This window comes from Rana temporaria, chromosome 1 (assembly GCF_905171775.1).
Source record: "Rana temporaria chromosome 1, aRanTem1.1, whole genome shotgun sequence".
Classification (NCBI taxonomy): domain Eukaryota; kingdom Metazoa; phylum Chordata; class Amphibia; order Anura; family Ranidae; genus Rana; species Rana temporaria.
This window is the reverse complement of record NC_053489.1, coordinates 326726958-326739896: the sequence shown is the minus strand read 5'-3', so window position 1 is coordinate 326739896 and position 12939 is coordinate 326726958. Positions and strand designations below refer to the sequence as shown.

Here is a 12939-nt window from a genome sequence, read left to right as displayed (position 1 = left end):
ATTTTAATCTGGTGAGTGCGGGAAACACTTGAGCACAGAGGAAGGGTGCACAGAGTGAATCACCTGAAATTCTATTAAGAGTGGCATGCAGCACCTTTTGCACGGATTAATCAGCACTTTATAATACAGCAATATATCTTTAGAAAATTAATTATTCAGCACGTTAATCACTTTATGGACTTTATGCAATATCATATGGACTTTATGCATGTATATTGAGCATTACCAGATCTATATGTGACACATTTATTTACTAATATATATATTTCATATTTTTATTTTCATTTGTATATATTTTTTCACTTAATGTAATCTAAGAAGTATTTACATATTTCACTTTATATTTCACTTTATTAGCATCAGCACAATTATGGTATAATCTACACAGCAGGCGCCAACCCCCTTTGTGCACTGAATACTGCAGAATAGATTGGATATCAAATTAAACTAACTCTAGAGCAAATAATTAAACAAAGAGCTTGTAGTCATGTACATGGTAAATAAAAAAATAGGGAAAAACATCATAAATTCCCTATAAAATGTTCCAACTCAAACAACTAGGAAAAAAAAGTTAATATACCATAGAATAAAAAATGAAGACTGGCTTTGTTCTGTAGATACAACTAGTACAATTTTCTTTAATATAACATACATTTATAATGAGCTTAAATGAACTCACTGGTGGTCAGTCATAATCAGAGGACTGCAAATACTGTTATCATTAGCATGCCAGTTTGGTATATCACAATTTTCCACTAAAAAGGATTCTAGGCAGATTTGCCTTCTGAGCCCTGCGTACTTGCATTGACCTAAGTAGATGTACACCAGCTGGCCATGTCCATCACTCGAGCCAAGTCACAGAATTCCTGAATATACTTAGATCCGGCAGGGCCTGTTGCACAAACAGTCATTAGTTTGTAGGACTTGAGCAAACCAGGGCTTAAAATGAAACAAGCTTGGAATTTTTCCTGAAGAAGTCAGCTTTTTTGTGAATTAATCATGAAAGATTTACCACACATTCCACTTCTCTCTATCTTCATGGTGGCTGCTTTTGGCTTTGCGGAGAGACTCCCCAAAGGTTTGTTTCAACTGCTTCATTCTGTCACTTGGTCATGGTTATGCATTTTAACTGCTGTGAAAGAGAGTGAAATGTTTAAACATATAACCATTGTATATTTTCAAGTTAATACGCTTAAAACACTTTTGATATTTCTTTAATAGTTACATGAATAACCTATATAGACACTGCTAAAATGACATCTTGTATTTACTTATATTATAATAAGTTAAATAGATTTTATTTTGTTTCAACAGTTTTATGCATTGATTACAACTAGTTGTCTTGTATTTCCTTTGAGTTTCGCTCTCATTCTGTAAACATGATTAATAGTAACAGTTTGCTATCTCATTGATTATTGTTTCACACACACCTTTATATATTTTTTTTTAAATAAAATAACATAAGTAATAAAAAATAAATAAAAAAAAAGACACATATTTATATATTATATTTATATTTTTTTCCCCGCTAGAAATCAGTATATATGAATTTATTTTTGTTGTTTGCACACACATATGTTTATGTAGAAAGGTAGATAAGTTACATATATACATATGAAAAAATTGCCATAGTTCTTTCTGTGTGAATTGTATACATTGTGCAAATATTTACATTTTAGAATGGCCATATATGGCCTTGTACACACTAGGGATGGAACCAGATAAAATACTGCTAGTGGTAATAGGTAGGATACGGGATAACAAACAAAGAGGGTTGCTTGAGTCATTCCACATAAAAAGTAACTTTTTCCTTGCGACCAAGCCATAACTTACGAATTACACAAGGGTTATAATGTTTTGGTGTGATTGGTATAGATAGTCTAAATAAAATTTGTGTGAAATGTACCTACGTATGGACCAGGGTCAGACTGACCACTCATGGGGCCCCCGGGCAATAGATTATGGGGCCACACAGTATACATACACAGTATACATACATAACACTGAAAAGGTACTGGAGAGGCAGGGCAGCTATAATCTTGGATTTTTTTTTAAAAACATATTTTTACATACTGTTCCTGGTTTTACTGAGGCTGGCAACTCTGATGGGTCCCCCTAGTGGCATGGGGCCCTCGGGCAGTGCCCGGGTGCCTGAATGGTCAGTCCGCCCCTTGTATGGACAACCTTATTTTAGGGAATTCAGTTCCTTCATTAAAATTTATTAAAATTAAATTAAATTAATATTCAATTTTCGCAATCATTTGTAAATGTCCCTCCAAAGTGATATAAAAGGGTACTTTTTTTTCTTCTTCCCCGTCACTTTTTTTTATAAACCGTGACTTCTTTGGTTTGTGCTTACCATTTTCTGATTGTAAAAGTCGAGAAAAAGATTAATTTGATGAAATGATTATGTATGAGCCTGATGAGAAATCATAGATTATCCTCTGTCCATATGATTGATATGCGACTGTAAAAGTTACCTGGAAGCGTTCTGTGACAGATTTTTAAAGTCGCAAACTATCACATTTTCTTTAACAAATCTTCTGTTTGCGGTTGTTATATTCATATATTCTATGTCATTTTTAATAGATTTTTGTTCTTCTTATTTTTTTTTTTATTTCATGCTTATTTGAAATTATTTATATGTAAGATGAGATAATAGCAAAATACTGGGTTGCTTTGTTTGTAAAGTAAACTGTTCATTGTAAACTCAAAAAAATATGCCATTATTATTATTATATACACTTATATAGAAATGTCAGTTAATAAGTTAACAAATGACTACACAAACTATTACCCGAAACCTGAAATACAAAACTTCATAGCTGTTGTGACTCTTTAGTCACTGTGTACATTATAAATGTAAAGGATGCAGGTCAAGGATAAGGTATGGGGTTACCTATAAATTTTTAATTTTCCCTTGGCCACCAAGTCTAATGCCGCGTACACACGATCATTTTTTGGCATGAAACGTCATTTAAAATGATCGTGTGTGGGCTGCACATCGTTTTTCGGCTTCTGAAGAACGACAAAAAAAATAATTCTAACACGCTGCATTTTTTAACGTAGTTTTAAAAAATGTTGTTTTTCGGGTTGTAAAAAATGATCGTGTGTGGGCTAAAACGACGTTTTAAACAAACGCATGCTCAGAAGCAAGTTATGAGACTGGAGCGCTCGTTCAGGTAAAACTACCGTTCATAATGGAGTAAGCACATTCATCACGCTGTAACAGACAGAAAAGCGCAAATCGTCTTTTACTAACAAGGAATCAGCTAAAGCAGCCCAAAGGCGAATAGAACTTCCCCTTTAGAAAGCCGTCGTACGTGTTGTTGTACGTCACTGCGCTTTTTTCATAATTTTTTAAAAACGATGTTGTGTGGGCAACGTCGTTTTTAATGATGAAGTTGGAAAAACTTCTTTTTTTGGACATGCTGAAAAAACTACGTTTTTTTTCATGCCGAAAAATTATCGTGTGTACGCGGCATTAGGCCTACCACAATTTGCAAGCGATTAAACTTGGAATGGAGAGGTTGTCAAGCAGTTACCTGGTGCTCTACAGAGCCAAAGACCTATAGTTCAAATGGGAAATGCTTTTGATTTATTTGAAAACTATAAACTATGATGCAAAATTGTATTTAGTAAATGTAACAGAGGAGCACTAGATAAACAAAGTCGTTTTCATTACTGCCCCAATACGCACGGTCCCTGACACTGCGACAGAATTACGGATGTTGTTTTGCAGATCCTGACACCATACTATGATCTGTCTTTTTTCTGGATCACAGATGGCGGAACAGCTTGCATGGCGCACACCTATAACAGAGCTTTCCATTGATGTCATTACTACAGCTTCGCAAATTCTTTATGCTTGGATCTAACAGATGCATGTGATGTATGCTGGTGTGCGATGCTAAAAAAAACAGAGGAATAACATCCAAGTAAAATTATAAGGAAGAGATTTTAATGACAGGACACCTTTGCTATTAACATTCTGCTTTAAACCCTGAAATGTGCACAGCCAACCTCAGTATTTCAGCTTTGCAGTGCAAAAACCCACCTCATTTCATTTTACCAGTAATGTGGTGATCTGAGAACCCCTGCTTGGGATTAGACATGTGCATTCGTTTTTGTCCAAATGCATTTTCGTCTGAATTTCGGGTATTTTCGTTATCGTTTTAACCACTTAAGCCCCGGACCAATATGCTGCTAAATGCCCAAAGGCGTTTTTACAATTCGGCACTGCGTCGCTTTAACAGACAATTGCGCGCTCGTGCGACGTGGCTCCCAAACAAAATTGACGTCCTTTTTTTCCCCACAAATAGAGCTTTCTTTTGGTGGTATTTGATCACCTCTGCGGTTTTTATTTTTTGCGCTATAAACAAAAATAGAGCGACAATTTTGAAAAAAATGCTATATTTTTACTTTTTGCTGTAATAAATATCCCCCAAAAACATATATAAAAATGTTTTTTTTCCTCAGTTTAGGCCGATACGTATTCTTCTACCTATTTTTGGTAAAATAAATCGCAATAAGCGTTTATCGATTGGTTTGCGCAAAATTTATAGCGTTTACAAAATAGGGGATATTTTTATTGCATTTTTATAAAAGAAAATGATTTACTACTAATGGCGGCGATCAGTGATTTTTTTCATGACTGCGACATTATGGCGGACACTTCGGACAATTTTGACACATTTTTGGGACCATTGTCATTTTCACAGCAAAAAATGCATTTAAATTGCATTCTTTATTGTGAAAATGACAGTTGCAGTTTGGGAGTTAACCACAGGGGGCGCTGAACGTGTTAGGCTTCACCTAGTGTGTGTTTACAACAGTAGGGGGGTGTGGCTGTAGGTCTGATGTCATCGATTGTGTCTCCCCTATAAAGGGGATGACACGATCGATGCGCCGCCACAGTGAAGCACGGGGAAGCCGTGTTTACATACGGCTCTCCCCGTTCTTCAGCTCCGGGGAGCGATCACAACGGAGTGGCTATAAACGAATAGCCGCGCTGTCGTCCCGAATCGCTTCCCGAGGGAATCTGCCCGCCGCGCGCAGCGGGGGGGTCCCGATCGGACCCCTGACCCGCGGAAAGGCAAGGACGTATATATACGTCCTTCTGCCTGTCCGTGCCATTGTGCGGACGTAAATAGTCGTGCGGCGGGCGTTAAGGGGTTAACAAACGAAAACGAACAAGCAGAATCCGAAATCCGAAAGATCCGACATAAAAAAATGCTTTATTTTAGTTTTCGTTTCTACAACAGTTCGATATACAGTAGATAGGAGATTCAACATGATTCCTCCATATTAAGCATGAAGCCTCGTACACACGACCGAGAAACTCGACGGGCGAAACACATCGTTTTGCTCGTCGAGTTCCTTGTTAGGCTGTCGAGGATCTCGGCGAGCCAAATTTCCCCATTCCCGTCGAGGAAAAAGAAGACATGCTCTCTTTTTGGCTCGACGAGATCCTCGACAGTTTCCTCGTCGAAAATGTACACACGACCGGTTTCCTCTGCAAAAAAAAAAACCCCAGTTTCTTGCTGGTTTTTGCCGAGAAACTCGGTCGTGTGTACGAGGCCTCAGAGCATCCCTCGGTAAGGGAATCGGGAAGTGAAGCATTGCGGCTTCACTGCCCGGTTCCCTATTGCGCATGCGCGAGTCGCACTGTGCAGTTCCCACTGGTCCCCGCTGTGTTCTGGGAGCCGAGTCTATACCCGGAGGTGATGCAAATACCTGTTTTATACAGGTATCTGCACCCCCTCCCCCCTGAAAGGTGTCAAATGTGACACTGGAGGGGGGGGAGGGTTCCAAAAAGTGGAGGTTCACTTTTGGGTGAACCCCTGCTTTAATTTGGTTTGTAATTTAACTCATGGTGCCCTTTCTTGTGACCCATACAATTGCAGTTAGAATATTTTTTTATTAGCCATTGCTATTGTACAGTTTATATTTGGCTTTGCAAAAATAAAAGGAAATAGTAAAAAAACTTTAAAGCATAACTCCACTTTTGTTGAGAAAAAAACATTCCCCCTTGGGTGATCTATGTACAACCTCAGATTGCGAGTAACGCGGTTTAGGAGCATTTCGCAATACGAGCACTGTATTTTTAAAAATCCTGACTCGGTTTGCGAGTGTTGTCTCACAAAATAAACAGGATTCAAGCCAAAGTGGTGTGCAATACCGTGTTTGGCCTGAGGTGGGGGGCGACGGAGCCGAGCAGAGCCAAACGGCACCGTTCGAAGCCTTCGGAAAATCTCGGAAATACTCTGTTCTCTAGCCTTTCCGAGGTTTTCGGAGTTCAGCCGAGGTTTCCTCAGGCCTTTTCGAGTGATTTCGAGGCTCGCCTGCACCCCCCACCTCTGGCCACATGCGGTATTGCATGCCCTTGAAGTCAATGCAGAACAAATTATTTTTGTTTCCATTGACTTCAATGGGGAAACTCGCTTTGATATGCGAGTACTTTGGATTACGAGCATTCTCCTGGAACGGATTATGCTTGGAATCCAAGGTTCCACTGTACATTGCAAGGATTATAAAAAACCTTTGTTGCAGATGCCTACCTATTGTTATTTTGGAGAAACCCCTGTGTGTTTGTCTGTGCCTCTGTTCCAAGTGGGTCTAATGGGAGTGGTTTCATAAATATCTTTGGGAAAGGTCATTTTTAATAACATTCAATAACAATATGATTAGTATCGCAATTATATGTGCTATATTATTTTTTCTTTATTTGCTACTGTTTTTTCCCCCACGAAAGTGGAGTTACCCTTTAAGGAAAGCGTGTTTAGAGAAAATAATTTCCTGCTTTATTCTTGTTATGTGTTTGAACCATTATAAAAGCCAATGGAGCCTAAACAAAGCAAGGAGAGTCCAAAGAAATGGAATAATAACTCCTTCAAGTTTCCAGTGAAGAGATTGCTAGAAGCTGTCACTAAATTATATATGTCATAAATTGCTTTTATTCTAGCAGCAGCCCTCACATCGATGACAGTTTTTTTAACCTTGATTGGTAGTGCCTTTCAAAAAAAATAAGAAATACAGCTGCATACTTGTTATGTGTACACCACTGTGTCTTGATCCTGGGGACATCTACGATGAAATGCTTCAGCAGGATTAAGACACGGTGATGTCAGAGCACTGACTTGACACACAATGAGAGCTCAGTGTGGTGTGCAGCTCCCTAATGCTATTGAATGATTGATTCCAGTAGTGCTGCTGGGTGAAGCACTAGTCAGTGTTGTGGAAGTATTATTTTTTAGTATTTTTATAAAAAAAAAATAGTTTGGAGATTCCTGCTCTACATAGTGTCCGATATATGAATATACGTGTATTCAGTGCAATCGCCACAATCATACGTCAAAAAACAAAAAATATTAGTTGCTTGCTCAAGCACTGTAGGTAAATCCACAACACCCCCTCTATATGTCAAAAAAAGTAGAGCTAAACTATAACAACAAATAAAGTCCATTAAATCACAGTCCATAAACTGTAATATAATCACGTCACTGCAATGCAATTTATGATAATGAAATCTTCAATATTAAAAATGTGTCATTCGTGTTCCACCCAATAGGTGAATAAGCTGCTCATCTCAATGCTTGACCACATAGAAAGGGTCAAACTGAATTCAGAAACACTCCAAAGATATTGGTCAACTGTACTCACTTATATCTCCTTTCATAGTCCTCCTCTTGGTCCAGGAGCTCACTCTCACAGAATCAGTATGGCCATACATCACAAGTAAAACGCGTATGGGAGGTGGAGATGAGCCTGTGATGTCCTCATGTGGCCATCTTTAATTGAGGTGTGGTGAGCTATGAATGCCTAACAATACAAGCCTTGCTGTTTTTTATTCTTGCAAGTTTTTATAAATCATTTTGGGCTTAAATTCATTATTTAACCACTTGCTTACTGGGCACATATACCCCCTTCCTGCCCAGGCTAAATTTCAGCTTTCGGCACTGCGTCACTTTAACTGACAATTGCGCGGTCATGCGACGTGGCTCCCAAACAAAATTGACGTCCTTTTTTTCCCACAAATAGAGCTTTCTTTTGGTGGTATTCGATCATCTCCGCGGTGTTCATTTTTTGCGTTATAATCAAAATTAGAGCAACAATTTTAAAAAAACACAATATTTTTTTTTACTTTTTGATATAATAAATATCCCAATTTTTTTTTTTTTTTATATTTTTTTCTCAGTTTAGGCCGATACGTATTCTTCTACATATTTTTGGTAAAAAAAAAATCGCAATAAGCGTATAGTGATTGATTTGCGCAAAAGTTATAGCGCCTACAAAATAGGGGACAGAATTATGATTTTTTTTTTTATTATTTTTTTTTTTTACTAGTAATGGTGAACACATCGGACACTTTTGACACATTTTTGGGACCATTCACATTTATACAGCGATCAGTGCTATAAATATGCACTGATTACTGTGTAAATGTGACTGGCAGGGAAGGGGTTAACACCAGGGGGCGAGGAAGGGGTTAAATGTGTTCCCTAGGAGTGATTCTAACTGTGGGAGGAGGGGACTGACTGGGGGAGGTGACCAATCTGTGTTCCTATGTACAAGGGATACAGCATCGGTCTCCTCTCCCTGACAGGACGTGGATCTGTTTACACACAGAGCTCCACGTCCTTGTCTGTGTAACGGCCGATCGTGGGTACCTGGCGGACATGGCACCTGTATCGGCACCTCAGTGACACAACGGGCACGCGTGCGCTCTACTGGCGGCGCACACGTGCCCCTCAGTGGCCGGAGGAGCCAAGGACGTCCTCCCAGCATTGTAGAGCCACCTTGTAGCCGTAATTTTACAATGGCCGGGGCTCCAAGTGGTTAAATGGAGAGTAATATAGGTCTGTTTTTCTGATATCCTGTGATGTATGGTCACACTGATTCTGTGAGAGTGGGCTCCTTTCTGAGTGTAGTTTGATCTTTTGTCAAGCATTGAGGTGAGCAGGTTATTCACCTATTTGGTGGAGGCACATATAGTGCATTTTATTAATTTTTTAAATTAAAGATCTCATACCACAAGTTGCACTGTGGTGGCCTGATTATATCACGGTTTATGGACTGAGTGTCAGGTATATGTTTGTGGGTTTTTTTCTGCACATTTATTGGCACATTTCTAATTATGTATTTCTATCACATATTATCGGACCATTCTGACACCTTTTATGTTCCATTTTATTAGCACTGTATTTATATATATTTATATCAGATTAGGATTCATGCACAAATACTGTAATATAGAAGAGGAAAATTGAAAATCCTGGTCACAGCAATGAATAATAACATCCTTTAATGTTTGGCAATAAATGTGTATTCCACACTCCTATCTCTTACCCTCTACTTATAGCCACAATGCAGATTTTATAAAACCCATAAACTTTACCCTTTAGTGTACGGTGGTAATAAAGGGATTAAAGGTTGTCCCGGTTTAATGTTGTTAAATAAGGAAGATTATAATAGGATTTGGTTGAAACATCCAAAATGCATTTAGGGCAATATACTGCATGTTTACCTGTATAAGACTCATGCCGCATACGTTTTTCAGGATGAAAAGAAAACGACATTTTTCAGCATGTCCAAAAAACGAAGTTTTTCCAACTTCATCATTAAAAACGATGTTGCCCACACACCATCGTTTAAAAAAAATGATGAACAAAGCGCGGTGACGTACAACACGTACGACGGCACTCTAAAGGGGAAGTTCTATTCGCCTTTGGGCTGCTTTTAGCTGATTCCTTGTTAGTAAAATATGTTTCGCGCTTTTTTGTCTGTTACAGCGTGATGAATGTGCTTACTCCATTATGAATGGTAGTTTTACCTGAACGAGCGCTCCCGTCCCATAACTCGCTTCTGGGCATGCGAGGGTTTAAAAAGTCGTTTTAGCCCACACACGATCATTTTTTACAACCCGAAAAACGACATTTTAAAAAACGACGTTAAAAAATGCAGTATGTTCGATTGTTTTTTTCGTCGTTTTTCAGAAGCCGAAAAACTACGTGAAGCCCACACACAATGATTTTAAATGTTGTTTTTAAAAACGTCGTTTTTTTTCATGCCAAAAAACGACCATGAGTACGCGGCATTACAGTTGCAGTTTCAAATTGGCATGCAATTCAGACCCGGTTTACACTGGGGCAGCACGACTTTGGGGGCGTCTCGGCAAGGTGATCTCAAGACGGCTTCAGAGGTGACTTGCAAAATGACTTCTGTATTGAAGTCAATGCAAGTCGCCCTGAGTCGCCCCCAAAGTCGTGCAAGAACCTTTTTCTAAGTCGGAGCGTCTTGAGTCACTACTATTAGAACGGTTCCATTGAACAGAGTGGAGTGCGACTTGTCAGGCGGCTGAGTCGCCTGACGAGTCACCCCTGTGTGAACCGGCTCTCACTGATCCAAATACATATTTTTCTTTATCGTACATCACGGGACACAGAGCGGCATTCATTACTATATGGGGTTATATGGAGTACCTTCAGGTGTAGACACTGGCAATCTCAAACAGGAAATGCCCCTCCCTATATAACCCCCTCCCATAGGAGGAGTACCTCAGTTTTTCCGCCAGTGTCTTAGGTGTTAGTCATGGTTTAGCTTGCCTCCACATCCTTGGGATTAGGTGAGCTAACCGGTTCTGTCCAAAAAAGCCTCAGCGCTAAAGTGGTCAGTAACCGGACCCCAAACCCTTGGGGTATAGCCCATAATGCTTTTCTTTTTAGAGAGCTGGACCCTGGGCCCAGAACTTAGAAACCTTTGGGTGCCTAATGTTTCTGTTGCCAGAGTGCTATATGGGCCCAGGACAGTGGATCCTTCATAGGAACCCAGGGCCTGAAGGTCTAGACATCCCCACCGAGATGGGGGAAGATTGGGCCTCTTGCTTGGCAAAGTCCTGCGGCATGGAGCAGGTAAGTGAGGGGAAAACTTGCGGAACTTGGTTCTTAGCAGGTTTTTTCTGGGGGGTCACAGGGGACATGCCTAAAGTTATGCACTGCATCTGGCAAACTAGTCACATATCATAAAGATAGGATGGCTCTATATGTATTATTCCCCATAAGATGTGACCTCCCTTGTAGTGTTGGAAAAGCATTGAGTGGGGCCTGTGTGATATAAAAGTATATGTGTGTGTCAGAGAGCTGTGCTTACCTGCAAGCCTCCAGGCGATGCTCCATTCAGTCTTCCTCCTCACGGCCTGCAAAGCAGGCAAAACGCTGACCTCCTCATGGTTCCAGGCTGCAGGCTGCAGTTTGCTGGAGCAGAGAGGTCCCTTCCTCCCAACCCCACCCCCCCCCTGTCGGGAGGGGCATTTCCTGTTTGAGATTGCTGGGGGGGAAGGGCGGGTCAGTGGCTTAAGGAAGGGGCGGCCCTTCCTTGTTTGTTCCATATAGCTCATTCAATACTTTGGAACTGAGGAGGAAAGACCAGAACGGCAAGCACGGGGCGCCGAGGACACACAGTGGCCAGAAAGAATATTGCAGTCTTCAGAAAGACTGTTTTCAAGCCTAGGAATAGGCTGTTTCTTTTCCATCTCATAGTTTTTCTTGCAATACTACTCAGGGGGACAGAATGTTTTTTCTTTCCTAGATTTGAAAAAAAAAAAAAAAAAAAAAAGTGTCATCTAGGGGAGAGGAAGCATTTTTTTTTTTATCCCCCAAACAGGTGTTTGGGCATTTAACTATTTATAAGTCCCAGGTACCAATAAGTAGCAGGTGTACCTCGGTATTGTACCATGGCATCAAAAAACAAGGGTACAAGAGGTGGGGATTCCCCCAGAGAGTCTGAGGTCTCGGACAATGCTATGCCGCTGCTTTCCCCACAGGGAGCCTTGGGGCCATCGGGATCTGGGGCTGGAGCTGACGCGGGTCAGTCCAACCCTAAGATGGTCACGGAGGAGGTATTACTCACCTCTTTAAAAGAGATGCAGAAAAGCATGGGTAAAATGATAGCCGCAGCTATGCGGGGCAGTAAGCGGAATAGATCTCCGTCGCCCGAGCGCGGACCCTCAGAAGAGGAGGTCCTTTCCTCAGGGGAATTGGACGACCTCTTGGACAAGGACCAAGTAGGTTCAGGGATCGAAGATCCGGATACAGAGGAGTCTGGGGCAGTCTCCCTGAGGGAGAGCTGGTGGATTCAAGGATTGTCGGACTTGGTCCATAGGGCATTCAACTTGCCAGTACCAGATCTCCAGGTATCGACGGTTTCAGCTTTGGGCTCACTGAGGGCGCCTCAAAGCAATGCTGTGTTTCCGATCCATCCTCTATTAGAGGGAGTTTTGTTCCAAGATTGGAACAAGCCAGATAAGATCTTCTTACCACCTAAGAAGTTCTCTGTCCTATATCCTATGGAAGAAAAATTTTCCAAAAGATGGGCTACTCCTGCAGTGGACGCAGCCATCTCATGTGTTAACAAATCGTTAACATGCCCTGTAGAAAACATACAGGTGTTCAAGGATCCAGTTGATAAGCGCTTGGAAGCACTACTTAAGAACTCCTTCACTACTGCAGGGGCAGTAGTACAGCCAGCTGTGGCTGCGATTGGGGTCGCTCAAGCATTATCGGATCAATTTAAGCAGATGCTTAAACTTATTCCTGCCCAGCAGGCAGAAGAATTTTCGGATGTCCCTAAGGCCATATGTTTTACGGTAGACGCAATCAAGGATTCTATCCAGCAAGCGTCACGTTTATCGTTATCCCTTATCCATATGAGAAGACTCTTATGGTTAAAAAGCTGGGAGGCTGAGCCCCCATGCAAGAAGCTCCTGGTAGGGTTCCCCTTCCATGGAGGACGACTCTTCGGAGAAGACCTAGATAAATACATTCAGACCATTTCAAACGGCAAGAGTACTCTCTTGCCAACTAAGAAGAAGGTTCAGGGGCCTGCGTTTAAACGACAGTATTCCCCTGGGCAGGGGCCCTCTAATGCCAAGCAGTATCGACG

The 12939-nt window shown here is 40.9% G+C and overlaps 1 protein-coding gene across 1 annotated transcript in view; it reads left to right on the top strand.

The window, feature by feature from the left end:
• Window positions 1–776: 776 nt before the first annotated feature.
• MUSK (muscle associated receptor tyrosine kinase) overlaps window positions 777–12939 on the top strand; it is a 234558-nt gene continuing 222395 nt past the window's right edge. The window contains exon 1 of the mRNA XM_040360661.1: window positions 777–1078. Coding sequence (XP_040216595.1) covers window positions 1000–1078 — 79 coding nt within the window. The 5' untranslated portion in view covers window positions 777–999. The remainder of the gene's footprint in view (window positions 1079–12939) is intronic.